The sequence below is a fragment of the Megalops cyprinoides genome, chromosome 1 (assembly GCF_013368585.1).
Source record: "Megalops cyprinoides isolate fMegCyp1 chromosome 1, fMegCyp1.pri, whole genome shotgun sequence".
NCBI lineage: Eukaryota > Metazoa > Chordata > Actinopteri > Elopiformes > Megalopidae > Megalops > Megalops cyprinoides.
In genome coordinates, this window is record NC_050583.1 from 25319155 (window position 1) to 25346863 (window position 27709).

Genomic DNA, 27709 nt, shown 5'->3' on the forward strand with positions numbered 1-27709 from the left:
AAAGGAGAGGGAAACCCTTTGTTTCCATGAACTCCATCTGAATATGCTAAATAAGATTATTTAGCTCAATTAATGTTTCCCACGAAATAATGTGTAATCCAACTTTCAAGGGGTTTTTTTTGAAAATGAAAATTGCTCTCTTTTCATGTGAATTAGGCATTACATACATGCACAGTGGGTTATTATATTCATGTTAGCCACAATGTTTTTTACTGGGCTCCCACTGTACCAGTCTCCTTTTAAGAGCTCCTAGCCAATATTTTCTGGCTGTCTTGCCAACTGTTTGAAACCTGTTTATTCACATGGAAAGTCAATATTCTATTAGCAATGTTGGTTATATTGTTGTTCTTTTCAAGGTAGATTCATTCAAATTATTTTACTTTTCTTATTGTCCACATTCCAGTCTGAAAACAATCTGCCATCATACAAAGAACACCTGATTCTTCACCTTGTTCATTTGAAGTAGTATTCTAAACTGGTAGTATTGAGATTAAGAAATGACATCATGGCTTCTGTTAGAGATGAATGAGAGTTGACGGGTTAGGTTGGGGTGGCTATGTACAGACTCACAGAAACACTCTTCACATGAGTCCAATTAACTGACCTGCAGCATATCACATCAGCATGCCTCCAATATTCCATGAAGGGAAACTTTGCCTTAACTGTGAGCAATACAGATAAGACTATAGACAACTCATCAAAAAGTGTCTGACTTTTAGTAACTTTTAAGGACCTTCAAAATACATTTTGACTTTATTTTCTCGTTCTTATAGGCTAACATAAACACATGTAAAGGTACACCTGTCTACCTGAAAGTATTCAGAGACAAATGACTGTCCTGTTTGCGTCCCATGTTCAAACAAGAATTCAGGATTTCCACAATCGAGCGGTAACTCAGCGTATTTTGTCTCCGAGTGTATGGATCACAAACCAAAGACAGGTTTACCTCAGGTGTGCCGCAGTTTACATGTAGCCTACACCAGCGAGATTGGTTTGTCCAGCCCGGAAGCACTTCCTGTATTCTTTATTTTTCCCCAGATAAAGACATTCATTAACTCTCATTATTAAGAAAATCTATTGGTCTTTCCAATAGAAGATGTTTTGCAATGCGTTCCATTAAACCAAACATCTTATCAGAAAATGCTTTCCAGTTAATATCAGTTCATGTCATTAATGTAGAAGATGTTTGGTAATGCGTTCCAGTAAATATCAATTCTTCCCATTAATCTATTCTTTTCACCACCATTTAACTGGTTGTATGTGCTATCTTTAGAGTTTACTTCAAAAATGGAACGTAAAAGGCATAACCTTTCTACCATCAATTACATTTAACGGAATAGGTAACATCGTGCCAGATTTTGATTTACAAGAAAGCTTATGTGCGTTTGAAGTATGTGCTCGTTTCATTCTCTTTCGAAATGAACCCATTTTGCATGCTGCTGGGCATGAGAATTTCCGACAGATGGCACCTGTCCGGCCCCATTTGGCGTTGCGTAAAAAGGGTAAGCAGTCTGTGTCCAGCCTGTCTCCCGATACAGGGTGTGTGCTGACGGACAGGTGGCAAGGAGAGACCCCACAGAACTATCCCTTTCATCTCCGCGTGAGAACGTAGCAAAGCACGGACCGCACATTAACATACGCACTGTGGCAACCACCTTCTTTTATACTGATCACAACTATATTATTCTTACTATTTTTTAAAATTGAAAGACAGCATTTGATTTTCCAATTGGGTATAGCAGTAGCAATTCCATACGTTTTACTCAAGGGAAACCAGTGTATGGTGTTAAATAAGATATGAAGTTAAAAACGGAAATGTAACAAAATAAATAAATATTTGACGGCGACGCGATCTCAGCGATCTCAGCGTTTTTCAAAATATCCAAATAGCTGATTTCAGCGTAGTAAGTTTTTTCCACAATACGCCACAAAAAAAAAACTAAAGGGGTGGGGAGTTTTTCAAAAAGGGCGTGGATAACAACCTAGAAGCAAAGGAGTCGGAGAAACGGTGGTTGCCGGGAGAGGGCTAGAGAGAGAACCGAGAAGAGAGGAGCACACAACCGTCAAGCAAAGCGAGCCTGTCTGTGGAGTCATTGAAATAAATAATTATAGCAAAGATTGCAGCTAAAGACATGAGAGTGGAATAATATTCTGTTGACATTACAGACCTGGACTGTGGTAAAATGATCTTACTTGAGGAAAATTAATTAAATGCCTTTATTTAGAATATGACGAATCCACGAAAACGATGCATGTCATATTCTTAAAGATTGTCTCACTTACAACAGGGATTCGCATGCTACTGTTCAGAATGTCAGACCTGACAGTCTGATGACCCAGATAGGTACTGGCATGCTTTTCCACTGAACTTTTCAGCTTAGAAAGATTCTTAGTATTTGAGGTAGGGTAATGAGGCATGAGTACGTTTTGCCTCTTGCATATTGATCAGCATAGCGACTCATGGGATGTAGTATATGGAGAATTAGGCTCAACTTTGGACACCTGAAGGCGCAGTCCAAAGTGTCGGTATTTTTTACCATGATTATTATTTTTACTTATTTATTTTACTGTCTTACCGGATACTGCGACTCCTTACCGAGACCAGTTTATGACCACCAAACTTTAACCAACACAAACAAATACGATGTGCTGGATGCCGTGCATGACGGAGTCGGGTCTTCGGCGCCTTTGCCTCAGCACCAACTTGGCGCACAGACCCACTGGAACAGAACTTCTACCGTTTCGGTAGCCCGGGAGCTTCCCGGCTCCACTGAACTGCACTCAATCCTGCAGCAAATCGGACACGTGCAGCAGCAGATATCGGACGGTGAAAGGACACGAGATGCCGACAACAGCATCTCTGTGTTCAATAACTTCGGGAGCAAAAAATTCCCTCAGGCGATCATTATCGGCGTGAAGAAAGGGGGTACGAGAGCACTGCTCGAGTTTCTCCGCATTCACCCCGATGTCAGAGCCGTCGGTGCTGAACCTCACTTCTTCGACAGGTTTTATGACAAGGGACTGGAGTGGTACAGGTAGGCTCCCTTTTCTTATCATTTCAGGGGTCACTTTATGAAGATCCAGGGGAAGGTTCACACTTTGCTTTATGACACCGACGCTGTGTTTGCCCTTCTAAAGTTATCCGGGGAGAGACCAAAGTCGGAAAACGTGTTTATAATCTAGGCGATCGTATTGCTTCACCTGCAACCATTGACAGGTTGTTTCTGGTTATAGACAAGCCATAAACAACACGATTTATTTCAATAATTTCCCATTATTTATGTGAATATAATAAATAGAGGTACATTACAATGTAACCAACTTGTAAGCATCTTAATTCAACCACTGTTGTATCGTAATGATCATCATTATTACAATGAGGATGAGTTAGAATGATCCCTTTATAGCTAGCAGTTCGTCTCATTGATAGCTACAGCCTTCGGTCAGAGTTTGCAGTTTCCAACACTTCACGAACAAAAGAAACTCAGCAGATTATCATAAACTGGAACGGTTAACTATTCGACTGTTATTATATTTAATCATTCGTTTATCGTAAAGAAATTTCTACCTTGTGTGTGTGTGTGTGTTTTTTTTGTTTGTTTTTAAAGTATTGGCATAACATTCAACCCCCCCCCCCCCCCCCCCCCCCCCCCCCAAAAAAAAAAGAGGATCAAAGGATCAAAAAGGATCCAGGTGGTTAAAATAAAATAAACCTTAATTTAAGGCCTACCTCTTCGTCCAAAGGTCCAAGGAGTGGTTTTACAAAATAACTTTCTTCTTTGACGTATTATAAATATTAAATAGCAGAAACAGTAGGTAAAGGAAACAGCATATTGTGACATGGTGGTGTAACTGATCTTCATTTTACTTGGCCTTGCATTCTCAGTGAGAATTGCTTTAATGCAAACCAACTGAGGACTCTAGTACTGAGATTAAATATTTATTATGCCTATTATTGAGTTTTTTCTTGCTTTGATGAATGTGATAATGGGACAATGAGTTACCCTTTAATTTACTGTGTTGACAGAATGTAACCATTAGTGTATTTGTGAATAGTTATGCAAAGTTTATGTTCAGACAGTGAAATGAGTGTCCTGCCTTTATTACAGTCTGTATGAGAAATGTATTCAGTATGTTGGCCTATGTGAATTAAAAGTAGTCCCATTGGGTCCACTGCCTTTAGTAAAGGACACTGGCAGCCCTTTGTGAATGTAAACTTGAGGGATGATAGCCTGGGAAGCGTGGTAAGAGAGATGGAAAAGGTGAGAGAGAGAGAGAGAGAGAGGGAGAGAGGGGAGGCTGTAATTGATTATTTCTCCCAAGCAGCCGTCTCTACCTTGTCAGTGTTTCACTCATTAATATCATTTGTCAATAAGCACCATGGCTTAGAGACGCACTCATTGGCAGGGTATTCAGTCCCATGCCAATAAAATGCTGTTTATTGACCTGACACTCACCTAGCTGAAGTGGCTCTGTAATTCCCTGGGGTTCCACTGTTGATTGATGTCAGCCAGCAGTGCATTATGGGATTGCCTGAATGTTACATTAAACTATTCCTTAAAGAGACTGTATTAGGTCAAAGCTTGGGCATCCAGCCTAACCATTGAGGTTCTTTTATTGCACATCAAAAGAAGTCCAAAGTTCAGGATGTCCCACTATAGCCGTTACACTCAGAGTCCCCCTATATGCATGCATATTGTTTTCTCAGGTTTGTTTTCACTTTGTGCACAGCACATTACTGAGAATGACAGGAAGGTTTAATACATACACTGATATATGTTGTGAGACTGAATTTCTTCACTCAGTATTCACGCTGTGTTTTGAACTAAATTTCAATATGCATGAGACACACATTTTATGAACGTACTATGTCCATCTATTTGTCACGCAGAGTGGTCTGAGCAGAGACTGAACCCATGCAGAACATCCATGCGTCTTATACAGGGACTAATCCAGCTCTTATTTTGACTCCAGGTGGTGATGTCACTGTCCATAGCTGACCTGTATACACAGCAATGTATGCTAAGGCACACTAGACAATGTATGCTAAGACAACCTCAGCCTTAGGAATCGATGTCACCTATCTGTGAGTCACAACATCAGTGAAATTAGTGTGATCTGTGCTAGGATCAGACCATAATCGTATTGCACAGCTGCCGATAAGGGACATTACGTCCTAGTGCAAAATATCCAGGTCTGTTGCACAGGGGCTTTTTACAAGTCCAGGTGTTGATGTCGGTGCTTGTCATGGCCATTCTGGGACACAATGAGTGCACGAAAGTTTAGCTCAGATTAAAATTAAATCACCCCCAAAGAGCTATGGAAAGGTATAGTTCCACATTCATTAACTGGAATGTGCAGTTTTTTTATTATTCCTTTTATTCCACTGTTTCAGATTTGCTCCTCAGTGATTTGCAGTCTCCTGAGCAGGCTCTGTTTCTTCTGCCGTGCGTCAGGAGGGATATTGCTGATATACTTGACTGTGTACTATTATAAAGCATTTTGTGTAACTGTTTGGTGCAAAGCTAAACCCAATGCAGGAATGAGACAGAAAGTACAGTATTATATTGAATGGGTTGTTATGAGGACATGGTGAGAATTTGGTGGAATTTGTCAGTGAAAAGTGCTCTGATATCTGACTGAAACATTGTGCTGTGAAACATTTGCATGTGCAGTGAAATAAATGGTCTCCTATTGTGGAATAAATCTCAATGGACTCTTGGACAAAAGTGACTCAATGGACAAAAATGAACTCATGTAAGATTTCATGAAGCAAAGATGTCACGTCTTAAATATTTATGTGATAAAGTCTTAGTAAATTCCTCAATTACATGAGACCTAACAATCCAAGAAAACTAGTGTTTCATCTCTCAGCATGTTTGTTAGTGAAGAAGTGAACAGTGAAACAGTCTGACCTTCTCTCCCTTTCATTCACAAGGAGACACTTAATGTATGTCAAGAAAGAACATGTCAGATCTCCTTAGTGCTCCTCCCTACTCTCATCTGTCAGGCATGCAGTTAATGCATATTCCACATTAAGACCTGTATTGAATGGATCATTTGATCATTTAGCAGGAACTCATCTGACAAATGAGATTTTTTTTCCCTTGCATGTTGACAGAAAGATATTTTATGAAAAGATTAATAACTAGGATGGCATGTTTTGATGGGTAAATCCATGGAGTTTTACCCCTTTGTCCACATCTCTTCTTTCAGTATTGCATGTGTTTGCTCTATGTCAACACACACACACACACACACACACACACAGACACACAAACACACACACACACACATGCACGCACGCACACACACACACACACACGCACACACTCACAAAGTATTATATTTATAGAAAGAATGTATCAGCAAGGGAAAACTCCTTGGGAGATAGGTGGGCTATATGAATCAAAGGACTCTCTGAGACTTGCTGTTGAGGTTGCTGGCAGTGCCGTGGCTCACCACCATCCAGCCTCTGGGCTTTTAACGCCAAGCATTTAACGCTTTGTTCCACCTCGTAGATTCTCGTTTGTGCAAAAAAAAAAGTTTTTGTAGTCCCTAATCTGTTGACAGTTCTGTCAACACCACAGGGATTTTGCATCAATAATGACAGTCAGTATCAGTTCTGCAGGCTGGGAGACACTGAAAGGGGTTAGAGAGTATGACCCTGTAACTCTTTGACATGACACTGTGGAGAGGGCTGCTGCATTGGCTTTTATCTGAGGTCTTACTATAGCAGGGTTTTAATGAGTTTGGTGCTAAAGGCCCTGCTGGGACAGGCACTGGGCCACTTCTGTCATTCATGCTCCTACTTTCCTGTGCGCTGTGATAGGAGTGCAATGCCGCTGTCATGAGGGGGAATGTTGAGGTAATCAAAGGAGGCAGGGAGCCAATGAAACACTTTCTCTCAGAGGCAGGATCAAGACCCCTGCATTAAAACTATAAAGAGGGCAGGAAACTACTATGGCAACCATTTCTTCACAGACAGTGGGAAAATACAAGTTTGTAAGTGAAAAATGAAATGCAGTTTTCGCATAAACAGTAAAATACATGCATATGGAAAAGGTGAATAGTGACGGTCCCCTGGGCTGGTGCTGCAAAGGGTTGGCTGTGCACAGATATGTGGGAGATCTGAGAGAATCCTTCAGGAGGACAGCTCTTTCACTTCTGAGAGAGCAATGCATGGCCCACACGTAAGTGGAACCAGAGAGGGAGAGACCACAAACATCATCAAAATTCACATCTGTAATTTCATCTTTTATGTTCTTTTTTTTTTCTTCTTCTCTCCTTCTTTTCGAGCAGCATCTAGCACAGAACATGCGAGCACATGGAAACGCTTTGCTGCTGATAATTTTAGTCTTGCAGCTCGGTCTTCCTCGTGCAGGGTCCCGGCTCTCCCTCCACTCGCGCACACGCTCTCTGCCGCCGCTTAAAAGACAGAGATTAAGTGTTTGCCTGGAAATGCCTGTGGCAGACCTGGCTTCTAGGAGGCAGCTCTGGGTACAAATTTGAAAATTGCTTGAGCAGCACTGCACTGTAGCAGACAGACTCACGGAGAGCTGGGCCGCCCAGACTCCAGTGTGACTGTGTAACCAGATAAAGATGCGGTCGAGCAGCAAATTGTAACTGTGGCCTTTCAGATCACTTGTGTGTGTGAGTGTGTGTGTGTGTGTGGCAGCACATTCTTCATCTTATTATTATCATTCATCGAAGTTGAATATACTGAATAGTGAGTGGAAAAGAGGAATATAACATTTGAGCAGGCAGCATAAAATGTTGTTTTTGATGGAAGCGAGTTTGAGTTTAGAAGTACTTAGTTCAGAACAGTATGCAAAAGCAGTGCCGATGGTTCATATTTAAGTACAGTACATTGCCACCTCGCAGCTATTTACTCATGCTGTGAAGAGGTGAAAGATTTGTCTAATGGGATTTGTTGCAAACCAGATATTTCCGGGTTCTATTACTTATCTGTTCCATTCAAATGGTCTGTGTGGAGTCTTTATTTTATCAAAGGTGACAGGCTCAGTTAAGGGGCACCTGTGCATTCTCCAACTGAGACCTCAGCACTGCAGCATAGTTAAATTACTTGTTTAGCACTTTTTCACAACATCATAAATTTCCTTTGGGGGTTAATGTCATTTCCAATATTGCTTCCTTAAATTAGGCCTTTCCCATTCATTGATTGCTTTCTACCTTACTTTATTAGGGTGCTGCTCGAATAATGTCCACCTCTGAAATTCCAATATTGACTAGGTAACTCCATTAAATGTTGACAGTTATGTGTGGCTTCTTCATTGTATTTGTAAGTTTTATTATGTTATTTGAAACTACAAGATGCCTGGTGAGCTGAAATATTTTCAGCATGGCTTTAGTATATTATGGTTTGTTCAGATGGTTTAGTCATAACATGCAGGAGTCTATACAAAGGCAAACACTAAAGAAATAACAAACACCTACCATTCAATTGCAATTGAAACATCAATTACACATTTGCATGTGTTTCTGAAGATGGTAGAAGTAAAGCTGCTAGTGAAATTTTCTCTTCACTTCTGTCTAACAGCATTCCACTGGTTCTGTTGATATAGGCAGATGTTTTCAGTGGGAATTATCCATTAAAGTGCAAAAAGGGGCTGTCCAAATTATGTGTATGGGTTTTAGGAAAAGCTAACATATAAACCAAAGTGTGTGGATATCTATGGTATCCATGATTACTTCACTGTGGTAGCCATGATTAACAATTACTGCAATCCAAGTCATGTGGCAACTTCAGGGGCAGTGTGAAAGACATTATTGACTGTGATGGAATGCAACTTTTTAAATCAAATAGGAAAAATGGCAAGCCACGTAATATGTGAAGATCTAGAGATACAGAGTGACTCTTGCAAGCTGAAGAGTCTTTTTCCATGCTGTTGAGTTGTAGCTTCCCTGGGTCACTGTGTGATTCTGCAGGGAATGTGTTGTGCATGAGGTTTACAGCAGGCTCTGAGCTGCGTTTGCTGCTGAATCTCTGAGGGTCAGAGGCTAGCAGGTGTTAATGTCTCTTTGCCACTTGCATGCTGTTTAAAGAGAGGACTGAGACAGCCCGGAGGCCAGAGTCTTCCACTTTTCACTCCTCTGACCTCTGCACCTGGTGAAAGAGTGGGGCAGCCAAACCTCCCAGCCACTTGCTGGGTTGCACTGTGCTTAGCACTCTTTGAATAAGAGCAGCAAGACAGCATGTGATGTAACCCTAGTGTTCATTTACAATTTCATATTCATTTACACTCTTTCTCAGCAGCACTTTTTTTGGCTGGAAGAAAAAAAAAACCCTGTACAGCAAAAAACTGGCATTAAAGGTGGGTGGTAGGTAATATCTCCATATGAATTCCTATAAATCATTTGTTCCCAACAAGTGTACATATCTTGACTAGTCAATGTATGAACCATTTCACTGCATTCTGGACTAAAATGTAAGGCTGTTATTTGTGGTATCTATGACAAATGAACTCAGTGATGAGACTGAGGTCATCAACCAAAAAACAAGGACAACGGTGATTTCATGAAGGATCATCTTGCAGATTGTGTCATGCTTTCCTGGTCATGCTGTATGTGGAAACTGAGTCCAAACTAAGTAATGCAATTGTACCAGAAACAACCTTTGCATGCCAGATGTGTGGGCAGGGCTTAGCATAAACAATGACAAACTGTGATCACTGATCCAGCTGGTAAACTGATACTGCAATTACCAGCAAGTGCAGATTATGCTTGCCCCATGTGAGGCAGCATTCTGTACCATTTCTGCTGCAAGTGCTCACAGCACTGCAGAAAATGTGGGGCAGTGGTGCCCACAGAGGAGTATTTCAGTCCTCCTGCCACTGAGGGGCAGTGTGACAGAAACAGTAGGCTCAAGGAAGACTATGACACAGCCAGAGAGGGTGGCAGCTGACGACATTTAAATATAACAACCAGAAACATATTGTTGGCATATGGCAAAAAAAATGTCCCTATCCAGTAAAAAGTTAACATCAAAAGAAAAATGACCAAAACCAACTCTCTTTTTTAAGTATGGTTGTTTCATTGCGCTGGCAGCTTTAATTGTTGCCATCTTCTTTCCAAGATTGTTAACTAATGTGTTGTAGCTTGTTTGCATGTGCATGTGTCAGATAATTATGAGGAAAAGCCCATAAAGCCGTCCTAGCAGAATCATAGAAGGATTTAATGATTCCATTTTGTTCTGCCGATTCTGAAAATGACTCATGGCATAAGGACTCACTGCAGCAGTAAAAACCGAAGGCCTTTCACTGTGCAATAGTTGAGTTCAAGGTTTACTTGTGCGCAGCTTGATAGAGAAAATTGGTTGTTAGGTTTTTTATAGATGGGGCGCAACTTGTTGATGGCTTTATAATGAGTTTGTTTTCATTTTCTTTTTAAGTACTGTTTTTTGTTTCCTTAGCTGGCATGACTGAATGAAAAGATGGAACAAGAAAAGTGACCAAAAGGAGACATGCCTGCAGTTCTTTCAGGGGCATTTTGTAAAGTGCACATTTGATTCCGCATCAGCCACTTAAATAAGACCTCAAACCCTACAAAGCAAAAGCAGAACACACAGCTGAAAGTGGGGTGGGGGATAGAGAGGCTGTGTTCTGAGAAAGTCTTTCATGGCTGAAAACATGGAATTGATTGTCTTGAAAATAATCAGATCTTTACAATTTAAATAAACAATGACGTCTTTGTGTGGCTAGCAGTGATAATGTCCCATGGCAGAGGGGAATGGAGGAAGGGGACCGTTTGAATCGATTTGATCACCTTTTTTGCAAAAAAAGACAAACTCTGCTCTGCCATTTCACGCACTTGCTGACCAGTACCATTTGTCTTTGTCTATAGTAAGGTTGCCTTCTTTAGATGTTAAAGTAGTCCATACAATGAGCCCTTTTACAGAGGCAAGAAATTAGGTCAGAGCACAGTTTTTGTAATTTGTGCACTACGGAACGGATATTTATGCACTACAGAAGAAATTTTTGGAAGTATATTAGAAAATCAAATCAACTGTTATTCCATGTGAATCAGTACAGAGCTTGAAAGCTGGCCACAAGATGTTTCATGGAAATTATACTGGCTCTGTAATTCATCTTCTTCATTGATGAAGTCAGTACAAATGTGAACAGAATGTCATACAACACTCATTTCTAATGCTTAGGCCCGATACTTTGGTGATATCTGGCAGGGTCTCACCTACATGGTTAATTACATTTAGTGCTATTTGTTACAGTGAATGAAAGGCAAAGGCCATGGCAACTGTACATTTACAACCTCAGAATGATGTGATTTCGTCTGGCTGAAAGTGAGAGGGGGGCAACCTGCTTTGCTTTTGTGTCCTGAAACATATCAGTCAGTGAATAAGCTGATTTATGGAGACTATGGGGTTTAAAGGGCTCGATATTCCCATTTTAGATTATTCAATAGCGGCGGAACTCAAAGCAGCAGATATTGATGTACAACATTTTTGCCTTGGTCAGCTTGTGATATATTCCTATCCAGCATCAGATGTATTCTTACCATGGTTGGCAGAGTATGCAGATTTTCTCCATGTCTTGTGCATGGATCAGTCTGTTATCAGAAACACAGCTGGGATGACAGAGGCATCAGACATATCTCTGGTAATCATTGTGGAATTCGTTTTTCTCATGGATTTGTCAGGGGCAGGTGAGCTCTCTTCAGGTTTTGCTGCTCTGAAGAGGCTCCACCTCTGCCTATGTCTCAGTCACAATAGAGTTAAACTGTGCATTAAGGTTGAATAATTCATGACTGAAAGACCAAGAGAACTGTGGCAAATGTGTGCCTTTCCTCTAGTTTCAGAAAGACAACAAAAATTATTGCTACATGCCAGCTTGGTTTTAGTGCTAAAGCCAGCCCTTTGCAAACACATACACTCAAGATCACATGGAATGGAATCATCAGAGTATTAAATACCCACTTTTCAAGACCCACAGCAATGAAAACCACAGGGTTTCAGTTGAAAAAGAAACTTTCATGAAAGCACCACTATGCCTGCTTTCCAAGGTAATCATACAATCGTTGCCTTGAACAGAATTACTTCATAGGTTGTTTGACCACAATTTAGTCCTTGATACAGAAAATGAGTACTTATTACTTAAACATGATTTTTTTATTGGTGTACTCCATATTACTTGGATCTTGACTGTCTACAGCATACTGTTTATCCTTACTATGAATCTTCTATTTGAAACATTTATTGGTACACTGAGGGTCAGGTTAATGAACATTAAAAGAATTAAAGTTAATTTACTCATTTATACTGTATTGTGTGAAAAATGTGAGTGGAAATGACATTTTATAAAAATTCATTTGTGTTCCATGTACTGGTTGCTAGTGCACTGTGTCCTAGAGTGACAAGCCTGACAACATGTTTGTACCAATCACTTTTTAAATAAGTGGGTAATATAGCTATAAAAATATAACAAAGTAAATAACAGTGCCATTCAATATATGATGAAATGAGATGGTGAATTCTTTGATAACCATTATTGGCTTTAAAAATCAACAGGATGTATTGTCATTCATAGAGAAATTTACTGTCATTACTGTAGATACTTCAGTCATCTTCTGAAAATGTTGGGGACAAGGACTGCTGGTAACATTCTTTTCAAATATGAACAGATTTTCATATGCTGTGTAACAAGTTAGCAGGCCACGTAATCACTTTAAAGCTGCAGCATTCGACTATAAAGCTGAATCAGTGAATTTCCTCATCCTAACACTGTGTCCAACAATTTCAGTCATACTGAAAAGCTTCTCTGACTTTGCTTTGATAGCACAAACAAACTCACCCTGTGTTACTGTAGTGGTTTCTCATTTAGTCTTACAAATGCAGTAATACAAGTGACTCATTGTTCTGTCTTGCAATACAAGACAGTAGCAGTAGCATCTGAATTTCAACAGGGCTTCAGAAGTGTGGAAAATAACTGATTCCTCTGATTTTAATATAGTATCTCAGTGTAGGCAGCTTAATTGCACCATGTCTTGTGTTTATTCAGATGTAATTTATTTTAAATTTATGTACAGTGTCCAGATCACAAGAAAGTACTTGGAGGAAAGGTCCGCTGCCACTTGCAATGTCATACCAGTCCGCTTAGCTCACATTCTTACAATCTACCGGGACTTTTTTCTTCTTCTTTTTCTTCTTCTTCTTTTTTCCTGCACAACAACAAGGGTCTTTAAACAGAGAGAATGAGCAGTTCTGTGACTGTTACAAAAATAAAGAAATGCAACCTGACACTGCGTAGTTATTTTAATTACATTACATTACATGCCAAGAAACCTATAGAAAATGATGTTAAATAAACTGATAAATATAAATAAAAGCTGGAACAGATTTGATAAACAGATTCATGATCACTATAGCTTTTTGATCTGGAGAAAAACCCTCATCCACAAACTCTGCCATTAACATTTTGACAGTTTATCAATCGGTTGACCTTTACCCCTTGAAATCAGGTACCTTCTTCAATCAAATTTCAATTAGGAAAATAACATAAATCTTTAACTTTGTCTGGGGACAGAAATGGAATTTTGAACAGTAAAAAGATGGGCAATCATTTAATGCTGTGTATAGTTTGCTGCTGTGCTTGTGCTTACAGAGTCCTCTGAAACCAATGCACAGTGGTAATCAATGAAATGATTGTACACCAGTATATTATTTTGTTTAGCACTTAAGATGAGTACAGCAGAAAATAGGGGAAGTAAATATTATTATGAAAGGACACATAACAAACAAAATGTGTAACCTCTGAGACAAACCTCCCACTGCATTCTTACTGACCATCTTATATATTCTCCGTTCATTAAAATAAATGAAAACATTTTAAATTGATTTATCCGCCATGACAGACTATTGATCAGTTGGAGAGATTCATTTCCCTCTGTTAGGTTCCTAACTTGAAACCGGTCATTGATTGATCAGAGTTCCAGGGGACAAAAGAAACTCATAAATGATCTCTCAGATTCCTTCAGTTCTGGGCTTTAGCATCACAGGATGGTGATGGTCATGATTTTAAGGATAATACATATAATATTATGATATATACCATCATATATTATATGATAAAACCATAAGATATAATGTCATATTGTCATATTACTATTAGTACTAATAGTAGTATCAGCTGAAGTGGCTGCAGTAGTATTGTTAAAAATGAAGCAGTCGTATCAGTAGCAGTGTCTTTCCTAGATATAAAACAGGACACAGCATAGAAGTCTCAGCTCCAAGCATGCAGCAGGCCGCATACAGTGCTATTTCAGAGCTCTGGCTGTGTGCCACTGCACAGGCTGATAGGGAAGCCTGTTTTGAGGAAACTTGATCTGGTGCTTAACTGGCTGCTGATGGCAGACAGAGTGCTTCACGCACTGAAGGCTAACATTCTGCCGTGGTGCGGTCTTCAGTAAAGCTGGGTTGTCTACCAAAAGTTCCATGGTCAGTTCTCAGGTGGAGGTGAATCTTATCCTTACAGAAGATTCTTAACTTGAATTGCTTTAGTGAAATATGTAGCTGTGGAAATGGGTAAAATGTAAGGTATGTACTGGCAATACTACTATTAATGATAATACCATATGCAGGTATCCTGGTACTTCCCTGTCCATATGGGCTCTCAGAAGTTTCCTCTGTCACAGAGGAGCCACACAGCCCTGTCATTATTGAGCAGCTTTGAATGCTGGAGTCCCAGCATTGTTCCTGCTTATCAGTGTTTGATGTCTGGCAGCAAGGGAGCATGGAAACAATGTAAGAAAGGGAGTTCTGTCTGCAACTGGAGTAACTCACCTTTCTTTGTTCTGGTTTCTGCTACCATAGATGGAATACAAAGCAGCCTGTCAATTAGCATTGCACTTGCTTGCTGATGTCTTTTAAAGTGTGGCTCTTGGTCACAGAAGGCAGTTTGATTTAATAGCTCCATGTACAGTTTTATCCTGCTACAATAAGTCATTAGTTTATCAGCCATAGGCAATTCACATATTAAAGCTTGCAATGGTACTGAACCAGTATGTGGATTTAGACAGTGTATTCTTTCACCCATCAGTGTGAATTCCCAGTGCCAATAAAAGTGTGTGTGCGTGTTGTGTACCCACAGTTTTAGGCTGAAGCATGTAGTGTAAATAACTGGTTGTCTGTTTGTTTATTTAGCTAATGCTCTGATCCGTCTCCAGAGAAGTGGAACTCATGCAGTGGTCAAAGCAGGATATGCTCGGAGTTGGACTGGAGTCCTGCAGCTCTTCACTGCCTCTCACTGTTAAATCCTCTCAGCACAGACTGTACAAAGGCCAAATACTGATGGGAAAGAGGAACTTCTTGGTATCCAGGAAATCATTTAAGTACTTTGTCTAGGTAGTCCATATACTAAGGCAAAGTCATACTAATATCATAACATGAAGAAACTATTTGAACCAGCCTTAAATTTTCTAAAAAAGCATCTCTATTTTAGTGCAGGGTACATATTTCTTTGAAATATACGATAGGACAGTATTGAAGAACGCCATTTTGTTGGTTGTTGGTGCCTAGGAATGAACAGTTTGATATAGATAGGACTGCACAAATTATCCTCATGGGAGATATTTTAAAATCAAGGATGAGGTTTCTTTACAGCCTGACCCAGCCCTCTGGCCATGCTAGTTTCCTGTCAAAAATGGCTCCTCAGTTGCTGTTAAATATATTTCATGGAGGTTTGACAGTGAAACAATATCAATTCAGACTGCAAGTGTAAAAGTATATTGGACAAAATATAGACTCCCGCACATCAAAAGACTCCGCATGCATTTTCTGGGTGTGGAGCCCTGTCTCAGACAAAAGCTGGGGTTTTTCCAGCGCCTTCTCCCCACAACAGTCCCTGTACGTCAGTTAAATGCAGCCATCAGGGACAAGCAGAAACCACAAGGAGTAAGACATTTAACAGGCTGGGAAGTGGTTTTCTGAGCCGTCCAGTCACAAGTCATCTTAATGGTGTGGAGCTGGGGAGGTGCCAGGGGGCCCATGGTTGGAGCCCATATGGTGTGAATTAGAATATTCTGAGGTGCATGCTGGTTCATTTGAGAAAGCTCATTAAACCATGGAAAAACTTAAGACATGTCCTTTTCCATTCATTGCCATTGGGAAAAATACTGTGTTGAGTTAAGGAGTCGCATCGTGCGACTAAGATGGAATGACTGTAGAATTTCAGCCATTTTCTGAAAATCACCTGTTTAAGTGCTGTGTCATGTATGTTGTACATTATTCAATTGAGTATTTTAACTCAGGTTAAAATGTACCACAATTCAATGTCAATGTACCTGTTGTAAATGACCAGTTGGTTTTATACAAAAGGAAGTTTAGTATAGAGGTAGATTTGCGTGTCTTGTCTGTCTTTCTTTGTTGCCTGTCGTGTCTTTTTCCTGAGGTATTTGCATATGACTTTTATTCATCATGCTAGTGAAAAGGTTGATGCCAAAGGGACATTCCATATGGCTTATAGTATGTGCTCTGCAAAATGTAAAAAAAGACCTGTGAGAAGTCTCAGTGTTAAAAGTTAAGTGGTGTCAGTTATTAACTCACTATGTAGTTTTACTAAACCTGAAAAAGACTGCATTGCATGTTTAGTGTTTACAGAAAATATGAAATGGGATTTTTTTCACAATACAAGGAAAACTAATAGGAAAAATAATGAAACTGGATCAATTATGCCCTCACATCCGTTCCCTCATTTGGTTTTGTTTTTGTGGTAGTTTCATGTTTCTTTTCATAATGGAAATATTACATTTCTTGAAATCCCTTCTTTTGTAGTTGGAAACAATGTTGCTTTGGCTTGCTATGTGTGAGTTCAGCAAAAGCTGAAGGAACTGGTGTTTCACCCTGACATTCTCTACTCCTTAGTAGGGTATAATTTACTTTGGCCCTTTTGAAGATGCATAATTAACACTGGCCACTTGTCTTTAGACAGCGGTGTAAGCTCTTTGACGACAGGAAGAACAGTGTGTGTCATCACAGCAATTTAACATAACTGGTTCTTCAGGCACACATCTGTCTCTTACACACATGCTGACACACTCATCTGCACACACACTCACACATGCTCAGACAGACTTACACACTCACACATGGATGCACACACATTCCAAGCAGACACACGCTCGCACGAGCGTGCACACACACACACACACACAATATATTCCAAACACATGTAAACACATCACCACAAATGTAAGATTTGCTTCTATGCTTCTAAGTAAGTCTTCTATGACTTGTACATTTTTCTTAAATGTACACCCTAGCACACTGTGTTAAACATATTGAATCACACTGTGACTGAAAAATCATATCTCCACGTTTTTAGTTTCCTGAGCCTGAAAACAGGTTATTGCAGTGAAAGTCAATAGCTGTTGTACAGTTAATGTCCATAATATTTGAGGAGAATAAGGTGAAAACAAAGTTGTAGCAGGAAATTAATATAGTAGAAACAGTTGGCAGTCATTGAGCCTTTGGTTAATGAGGAAGTTTCCCCCAGCAATCTATCCATCGGCTTCCTCCTCTTGTCTATTCATCACTGGGTGTGGGCAGTAGTGCCCCGGAACCAAGAGATAAACCCACAGCATTTCTCTGAGGCTGCAGTGGCAGGGGTTACTTTAGGGAGAGACAGATTTTCCCATCTGATAAAGTAGGGGGCAATTAGAGTAAAACTCAGGCACAAGCTTTTTGCTTCTGTCTCTATTTCTCTCTCATTTTCTCTCTTTCTCCTCCCCCATCTGTCTTTTACTTTTTTTCATGCTAGTCATGGAATGCTGCATATTATCTTCTTAAAGATAGCTGGGAGGCAGTTGTCATTTATTGCAAAAATTGTTGTCTGGTACATTATGAATCGCAATGTAGCCAGTGCTCTGCATAATTGTAAATTACAATTTTCAGCTCATTTCACTTAACTTTTTTCCCACCAGATTCAAATCCTTTGTGAATACATCCCATGTTTTTCATTGTCAGCTGCCCTGTTATTTCTGGCAGTCAAGAAAGGATAAACGTGATGCTTTGTGAGGACAGCAGCAGACGAGTATGACATACAGTTGTTTTTCCGCTGCATTGCAGGAGGAGCGTGTGCAGTTAGATCTGACATACCCCTGGGCTGTTCCTCCACACCCCCCCCCCCCCCCCCCCCCCCCCGGTATCTCTGGCCGCTGGACTTGGTCGGTCCTGCTCTTTTATGAGGCTGCTTGTTGCTTCCAGCTGCCTTTTAATTGCATCCTACAAACTTATGAAGCTCTCATTTGCTCTAAATAATGACAAGCCTGTTTCTCACCAGAGCACTGAATCAAAGGCACAAACCATCTCTTGCAGTCCGCAAATGCACTTAACCGCCTGTGTATTTATATGTCTTGTCTTTAAGGCTTGTTGATGACACAGAGCCGTTAATAATGCAGGGGGGAAGCTCTGTGTCCTGATGGTGGGAACGATGAGCTGTGCTCTGTGGCTCCATATGGCAGCACTGTGACAGCAAGGGACATTTTTACACAGATGTCTAGGAACCAGAAACCATTTGCTCTGAATGTGAATCCTCCTTTTATTTTCATGCACATGGTTAGCTTATTAGTTTCAGCGTACAGGACATTTATTTATTCACTTAACAGGAACAATGGGCATTTACTTAACTGTCCCAGAATTAGCTAAATTTCAGCTGCAGTCCCAGGACAGGGGACACAAAAAACAAGCAAGTTTTCAGTAGGGCACATGCACAGAAAATATTACACAGAGCACAGTGCATCTTATGAGAAAGGAAAAGAGAAATAAAAACGTGTGTGCGGGGGAAATAAAAACACTGTGCACTATATTTCAAAAGTTAACCACAGTTAGTGGTTACATGACTGATTTTATGTTAACCAAGATTTTAATTGTGACTTAAAAATGGTAAAATTGTCTACATTACATACTACATAACATTTTCCCTGATGATCTGCTGCAGATTTTGCTTTTGTATAAAAATTATGTGAGCATTCTCTGTGTAGTGATGTGGGACTCACTTTTTTAAATATTAGAAATGGAACACCAGGAGATGTCATGCCAATTTAAAGAACACACTGTCTGTGTGTCTGTCACAGAGGAAAAGAGGCTATGTTGGTGAGCACATCCCCCCCCCCCCCCCTTCCTTCCCCATTTAAATTGCGAGACTTGTGCATCCTACAGCTCATAGCAGGGGGTAAAGAATTGTAAAAGCTGGTACGATTTTAATCCAGGTATAAAGAGGGGTGTCTCGCAGTTAAATAAAGATCTCTCTCCAGACAGAAATTCTACAATAAAGGTTTTGAAACACAATAGCTCGTTGTGGACCTTTGTGTGTGCTGATGTTATGAGATCATCTAGTCAAAGCCCTGATATTCTTTAAAATACTCTTTTATATACATTATGATTCCATCAGTGTACACATCAGATGATCTAGAATATCAGATTATAAGAGAATCATTGACCCTCACTTAGAAATACAAGGTAATTTATACCTCAAAAATAGAATGCATTTTACTGTCTTAAACTGGAATGCTTTGTCTTATGTGCTGATACATTTGTGAAAATTAGTTTACACAGGAAATTTAAAACCACACAATGTTCCATAACAACTGGCATCATATTCATTATACATTGGAGATGATAATTTACTGTTACAATATATGGTGGGAAGCAAATAATCATGGAATTATTACTGAAGGATATTAAGGTATTAAGGGTATTAATAATTATCACACCATTTACTCTTTTCTCCATCTTTTAGTCCCTGTCAGTGACAAATTTTGGCTCTCTGTGGATCTCTGATACTTTGAAAAGTTTTCACTTGCACCAAATAATTTCTTAGCCCTGCTGTTTCTCTTTTTCAATATCTTAAAATCAAGCTCATAAGACCTCTAAATCCTGATGCAGACAATATCCTCTCTCTAACTGGATTTTGGGTAGTCTTCTCATACCACTGCTGACTTTGCATACAAGATTCCTGCCCTCCCATACTTTTATTGCCCACGTTGAACATTTTTCCCAGCATGTTTCTGTGTGTAACGTCTGAATTTCCATACCAGCGTGATCACTTGGAAAGCAGTCAGTGAAAAATGTCTCGACAGTTCATAAAGCGCTCCTAGCCACATGCATCCGGTGAGGCTCACTGCTGATGAAAACATACAAACACACAATAGACATGGTGGTCTGCAGCTCATTCAGTTAATCATTAGTGCCTCACTTTGACCTTCAGGGGAAAAGGTCCATATCCTCAAACAGAGGGGTCTGGCTTGACTCGGTGACTAATATTACAGAAAGTCAACAGCGAACTGAAAGAGCTCTGGCTCAGCTTTGTAACTAGGGACGAGACTTCCTATCCCGAAAAACCCTCCTCTCTGCCCCGAGCCTCATTGCTGCCAGATGTGGGAGCATCCTGTGCCGCTGGTAGCGCAGTGGCAGGCTGACCCTGCCCCAGTCAGGGGGAGACATCAGGGCGTGTTCTTGAGAGGGGGAAGCTGTCTGTAAATCAAAACCTCTGCCCTTTATTTACACTTGCGGGCTGGCGAGCTGCACCCTGCCGTGGGGAAGTGAAGTCTAGCGTTCAGTGGACAAACAGCGATAAAAGCCCCGGGCAGAGCTCTCGGTGTGTGCAGTTGCAATTAGCTCCCCAACGGACTGGAGTTAATGACCTCTGTGTTTACCGTACCTGTGAGCATTCCCACTGTACCCACGGCACTCTCTCTAATGTCCCCACTGCTCGCGTATGCACACCCTACATGTGTGCACTGGTGAAGAGCTGTCTTACATAAATTTGAAACAAAAACACAGATGATTTTCATCTGGGTCACCCTTTGTGTATTTCTGATGTTGTTTCTCCTCGAAGGGAATGTGTGCTTGATTCGGTTGAGTAAGTTTCAGAAATCCATGAAGAGCAAAGAAAATACTAGATATTTCATGAAATGGTGCATACTCAAAAGTCAAAACATCTAGGGGTTTACATTTGTAACCCCTGTAAAATGTTGTCAAAGTTTTCATAGCTTACATTCCAATGAAAAGGTGAGAAACCCCTTGTAAATTACATCCACTGTTCCGTGTCAACATGTGGTGATTTAAGATGAATGTTAGTGGCATGTTCCAGGGAAACCTATTAATTTTGAGTACCGGACCTTCCCTTGAACCCCTCTCAGCGAAGTGAGAGTGAGTGTCAGGTAGACAGGCCCCATAAAGCTGTGACCTCCCACACCCAAGTCATCATCAGAGGCCTGTAACACTGCGCGCACGCGGGACACACATGTTGACCCCTTTACCTCTGTCACAGCCCAAAACTAGATCACTGAAATAGAGGGTCAGTAACACCTTCATGGAACTGGAGGTTTATGAGTTAACTCAAGTTCAGTTTCAAAGGCCCTGTCACCAGACACCAGTCAAGATTCCATAGAAATCGTGTTGCTTGTGATCATTTTATTATCTATATAATTCTCTGGCCAAACTTTCTTGTCAGTATTTTACACAGAATTCAGTTCTGCTTGGCAAGTCCAAGTACATGTTCATCAAAAGCTCAGAGAATCATTAGTCAAGATAGCTTGGAAAATGGCACGGGCAGGTGGTAGAGAATCAATAATTAACTGGGTAATTGCAAGGGAAAGTGTTTCAGCATTAATGAAACTGGCACCACTGTAATGAAGGAGAGGCAGTTTACTGGAGACAGTAAAGACAGTGGACAGAGGCAGACGAAAGAGCCATGTCATTAACTATTCATAGCTGAGCTTTTTTTGTGTAACTCAGTTACAGAATGCCAAAGTCCTGTCTTTGAACGGCACACACCCCCTTGCAGGAAACACAAGCTCAGAGATGTGGAAGCTGCAGAGCCAGGAGGCTAGTTCACCAAACTTCACTTCCATTACCCATTAGACCTCCCCACAGAGACATATTGATCTGGAATTAGTGGGAACATGTGACATAGGGTCTTTTAAAGAATGCAGACATGACCCACAAGACTGTCTCAGAGGAGTGTGACATTCTAAGTTTTTAAGTCATCCAGACTTGGGAATGACAAGGATCAGCATGACCTTATCCAACCTAGTACCCACATTTATATACATTACTGAGTCCTGTAGAATCTTGAAATTGAAATCTATTAAAATACCTTATCATTGTATCTCTACAGTTACAATGCATCGGTCATAAACAGGTAAACTACGAATAGGTTAATTATGGGGATGGAGATTTTACATGAAATTCCAAGCAGGTAAATTGGATTGGGGCATGCTAACCCGGGTTCTTTTAAAAGGCTAATTTGAGGCTGGCCACCCACATGCCCTTCTTGAGCCTGTAAACAGCAGGCTGATAGCTGCCTGTGTGGTGATAAACACATCAGTATGCAGCCGGCAGACATTCATGGTACAGCTGCCGAGAGTGCAACACGAGGTGTGATTAAAACAAGGACAGGGGCCCTCCAAACCTCCTTGGAAATGTAAAAGAACACAACAACTGATAATGGCATCTGATAAAACTAAAAATGAGGACCAACCTTGGTCTGATCGGCATGCCTTCTGTTAGAATTCACTTTGTTTGCTGTCGAGATATAGAAACACCGCTGATCTTGGATAGAAGAGGTTATCGTGCTGAACTCTCACTCTCCAGATGACTAGCTAGCCTTTAGCAGTGTGTGGCCTCCTTCCTGGGTTTGTGTATTATCCAAACTATTCTGTGATTACAGGCCAGCACTCCAAAATGTAAACATTGTGTCAACATGCAAGGCCTGCCCAGCATGGCTTCCATTAGCTTGATTGCTCTGAATTAAACATGCACTTAGTTCTGTACATATACTTAGCCCAGCCATGTTAGCGCTATGGTTACACAGCCAGTGATTATTAAAAAGAAGAAAGACCATCATGCTCATATTCAATAGTGTAATTCAACCCTGAATTATGAAGCAATAAAAATGCATGAAGTAATTCGTTACTGATCGGTCGCTTTGGCAGATCCACATTGTGACAGACCAGAGAAATCTTCATAAGTGTTTTTATAGAGATGTAGGTCTCTCAACAGTGCGCTCTGAAGTAGAGTCCATCTCCTGGTGTGCAGAGGGCTTAAATCACTGAGACAGTAATATTCTTTCTTCCACCCTTCTGTCATTGTAGAACCCCATCAGTGCTACACATACTTATTTTCCAAAAGAAAATGAACTTTTCAAAGCAATTCACCCCCATAAAGGTGCCAACTCAGCTTCTCCACACACTACAAAGTAACTGCAATTAATACCAGCACATCTGTCTTACAAAGTACCATGGTATAGACTCCTGTTTTGAATGATCCATAGGATGATCATTGTTTTTTTCTCAGTCTTGTTGTCTGTGATTAAAGACGCTAATTAGAAAAAATATTACATTAGAGTCTTACTGATATGACAAGGTTTCTGTCATCGGTTATCGCTAAACTAAACCTCCATGTGATGACCTTAGCTCTACAAGGAGAGTAGAGGTAACTGTAGAGGTAAGACCAACTACAAAGAATCCATCTAAACTCTGAGTGGGAAAATGTAAAGTTAAGCCAAGCAGTTTGCAAGCAGATGACACCAATCATCATGCTGTCAAGCCCAGTCCCACCCATTCACCCTGGTACAACTTGGAAACTGCCAATTAAGTCCTGACTGGCTCACCTAATGATTAATCAAAGGAACAGGGTCAACTTATTACATGTACATAGCACTCTAGAGATGTTTGTATGTGAATATTCAGTTATGCACATTTCTTATCCAAAGGACAGATAATTGGGGGAGAGGTAGAGTAAAAAACTCAATAATGCATAAACATACATTTTCCCTTTTGTCTCTACACAAACAATGGTAGCAGAATGTAATAATTAGGCTTATGAAGTTTCTTATCTGGGTTTCTAACATGCCAAATATGTTTACGCATTTCCATTCACAAGGCTTGCATTGCATTTTACTCTTTATATTCTTAACCACAGATTCAAATGAGAGATTCAAACTAGTTTATGTGTAAACAAAATATTATGTGTAATAATGGTAATTTTAAGATTTACTGAAGGATTTGAGTGAGAGGAGAATTTGGGGCCATAATTATTTCTTAAATAAACAAACCTTTAGAAATGATAATTGTTCATTTAGGATTTGTCATTTGGATGTATTTTCAAGTTGGTTTGAGCTAAACAGTTCACTTTCCATACTTTTCATGTCATGTTTCCCAAGCCAAGTACTTGATTTAAGAAAATCCACAAACATTTTCCAGCTGCAATGAAGTATTTCAGAGGGAACGTTGCTTAGTGGGTTTAGACCACATGTCTTCTTAGATTGAAAAAAAGGAGGGAATTTGGGGGAAGAAATACATGCAAAACAGGCAAGATTACTCCTACTAGACTGCTTAAACAATATAATTTAATGTTCATTCAAATTTGTAAATCAGTATTCATGTCCAGAGCAACATCTCAGCATCTTCCATGCCTCATCAGTCTTCTGAATGTTATGGCCCAGAATTGGATCCAGCTTTGAAGATGTCATCTTTAAAATTCCCTGTCCTACATTTCAAAATAAATCCAGACATGCATGTATTGGTTTTGATGATTTACAAGTCTAATCAAGATCTGAAATGTCATGATGATAAATATGCAGTGAAGGTTGAAGCATTTTCCAGTTTCTAGCCAGTGTTCTGCTTTGTGTTATTATTATATTATATTACATATATTTTTAAACCTACCACTCTACAGTGAAGATGAACTTCTGACTATCATCTCATACTGTTCAGATCCTTTTCGGGTAAAATCAATGAGACGATGATGTACTGTACAAAATCTGCAGGGTATTCGCAAGTTGCAGACAGAACAGGATCCACCATCTGGTGTGCCAGGGAATGAGAATAGTGTTCTCAGAACACAGGAATAATAAACCTGATCAAATGAGGCATTATGTTGGATCAAAGGTCCATGGAAGAAAGTTTATTATGTGCATAACAGATCAGGCTCTAGGAAGAGAGAATGCCAAAAGGCCTCTACAAAAGACAGAATAGAATCCTGACGTTGAGTTAACAAAACCTGCCTCATCTTTTAGAGGTGGGGCACGGAGGCTTTACCTTTCAGTTCAGTTCATTTCCCTCGGTTACCTTTCTAAATTGGATCACAAAAGGGACATCATTGTGGAAGTGATAATAGTCTTCCGTGAAATACTGAGAAAGCTGTGCATCCTATTAGGCATACTTTTCATGTACATTCATGTTGTCTGGTTAGGGCCTCAGAGTCTGGGGAAAACCATGCCTCTGACGAGCATGCAAATGGGGGAGGTTGTCTCCAGGAAATTACTCTTAAGTGTGTCTTTGGGGTTTGTGGTTTTCTTTTAGCAGCCTCTCATTCACTGACATTCCATCACACATACATTTAACAAGGCTGAGATTTAATATAATAAATATTTAATATTAATGTAATCACAAGATGCTAACTTAATTATAAGGTAAAAACCAAAGGCCTTCAAATCTGAAAAGCATCAAAGGGGGTAGTATGTAGTCTGTAATAATGAAACATAAAGCAATATTTCAGTAATATGTAACATATGGAAGCAGCCCAGTTCACATTGTAAGCCCACAGGCACTAAAGCCAGTTCGACATGTCTCAGTACGTTTCAGTGTGCTTTTCATCTGAACAAACCCGATGGTTATTTTATGTTTCATTATAAATCTCTTTCATACAGTATAATTACAAATTACTAGTTGTATATGTAATAGCAAAGCTAACAGTGTACTATTGATATACTGTATATGAATATTTATCAAATGAATGATGACATGACATTTGTGTTCCCTTTTTTTGGATGCATTTTTTTCTCATGACAAATCCAAATAATGCTCTGAAATGTTTCATTCCCAAATTGAAATTGATTATTGATAATAAGGGCACTTTGAAAAGCTGCGGTGAAGCATCTCTTTGCATCAAATGAATGTTAAATATGTCCAAGGTTCTGCCTCTCACTCTCATTCTGATTCCTGCTCTCCTCTGTCTGTGTTAGAAACCTGATGCCACGAACGTTGGACGGCCAGATCACCATGGAGAAGACGCCCAGCTACTTTGTGACCAAGGAGGCCCCTCGCAGGGTCTTCAGCATGAGCCGGCACACCAAGCTCATTGTGGTGGTGCGTGACCCCGTGACCAGGGCCGTGTCTGATTACACCCAGACCCTGTCCAAGAACCCTGGTCTCCCCACCTTCCAGAACCTGGTCTTCAAGAACTCGAGCAGGGGGCTGATAGACACCTCCTGGAGTGCTGTCCGCATCGGGATCTACGCCAAGCATCTGGAGAACTGGCTGCAGTTCTTCCCGCTGTCCCGCCTCCTGTTCGTCAGCGGCGAGCGGCTGGTCACCGACCCAGCAGGGGAGATGGGGCGAGTGCAGGACTTCCTGGGCCTGAAGCGTGTCATAACCGATAAACACTTCTATTTCAACCAGACTAAGGGCTTTCCCTGTCTGAAGAAACCAGAGGGCAGCAGCCGCCCCCGCTGCCTAGGGAAGTCTAAGGGCCGGCCTCATCCCCACATCCCAGCTGAAGTGTTGCTGCGGCTCAGGGACTTCTACAGACCTTTCAACCTTAAGTTCTACCAAATGACTGGCCAGGACTTTGGCTGGGACTGAGCCCACAGCCCTAACATTCTCAGGTATCAGTGAGGCACAGGCTGATGGGGCCTAGTCTGCTCTCATTTGATTCTGAATGACAATGCTGCACAAAAGAGGACATCAGAATTAAGAGGTACAAAGTTTTTCGAAGCTGGGTGGTGGTTGGTGATGTAATGGTAATGCTATCATCCTTATTGTTTTCTGAAGAGCACACAGTATGTACACTCTGTTTGATTCTTTTCAACTTCTTCTTTTCATTCAAGCAATTCTTTTTTTGTTTATTTCAAATCAGAATATCAATATCTTATCTCTGTATATTCTGGAAAGGTCCTCCAGTATCACTAATGTCAGACAGAAATTTCTGTCTGTATGAAAGCACACAACACAGCATCTGAAGAGAACTGTCATCTGTCCTTTTTTTTTAAAAAAAAGTCATGAGAAAAAAGCACAAAGGTAGAGCGGTCTGAAGTCAAATATTTTGCCACTGGTACTTGCTGTGAGCAGTGACTTCAGGAGCTTATAATACTTGAGCATTTATATTATACTATGAAACTTTGATAAGCCATCATTGTCAATGCCAATCCATTAACTATATAGTTAACCTGACACCTAGTTTTATTAATACCAGATATCTCTATCTTTTGAGGCTGATTCATCTGAAGAGAGGTACAGAACAAATCTTAGATATTACCTCATTCTACTGATTTGTGGGACCAGAGGAATATTTTACAATTACTTTGAAAACAGTTAAAATATAGTAATTCAAAGGAGCAATTGTGTAGCCTTAGGATTTTGCACATACAGCATTATTCAAGTTGCTTTCATCTGTCCATCACTCAACTAGTATACCTACATTCCTATTTCAGATTAGTTTGTTGGTGTAGGCATATGCAAACATGCATAGACTATACAAGAAGCCATGGTTGTGTGTAAATGGACTGATAGCAACATCCACACCTCTCATGTGATAACACAGGGAATTATATTATGTTACATTACAACAGTACCCCAATTGTAAGATGGCTGCCCAACAGGAAATTATTTCCTCTGAGTGTAAGTTTCTTTTTCAAAACAAATCATTCATAATTCATAATGTTAAATGAAACAG

At 40.3% G+C, this 27709-nt stretch overlaps 1 protein-coding gene across 1 annotated transcript; it reads left to right on the forward strand.

The window, feature by feature from the left end:
- The first annotated feature begins 1760 nt into the window (after window positions 1-1760).
- si:dkey-121b10.7 (heparan sulfate glucosamine 3-O-sulfotransferase 6) lies at window positions 1761-27709 on the forward strand. The gene is made up of 2 exons (XM_036549760.1): window positions 1761-3035; window positions 26001-27709. Exons 1-2 carry the CDS (start codon window positions 2461-2463, stop codon window positions 26617-26619), a joined length of 1194 nt encoding a protein of 397 aa, XP_036405653.1. The 5' UTR covers window positions 1761-2460; the 3' UTR covers window positions 26620-27709.

What these genes read in the sequence shown, in the direction of transcription:
- si:dkey-121b10.7 (XM_036549760.1), top strand. Translation starts at nt 2,461, where the DNA reads ATGGGATGTAGTATATGGAGAATTAGGCTCAACTTTGGACACCTGAAG. An exon ending in AAGGGACTGGAGTGGTACAG is followed by an intron (nt 3,036 to 26,000) that starts GTAGGCTCCCTT and finishes TGTCTGTGTTAG; the next exon opens with AAACCTGATGCCACGAACGT.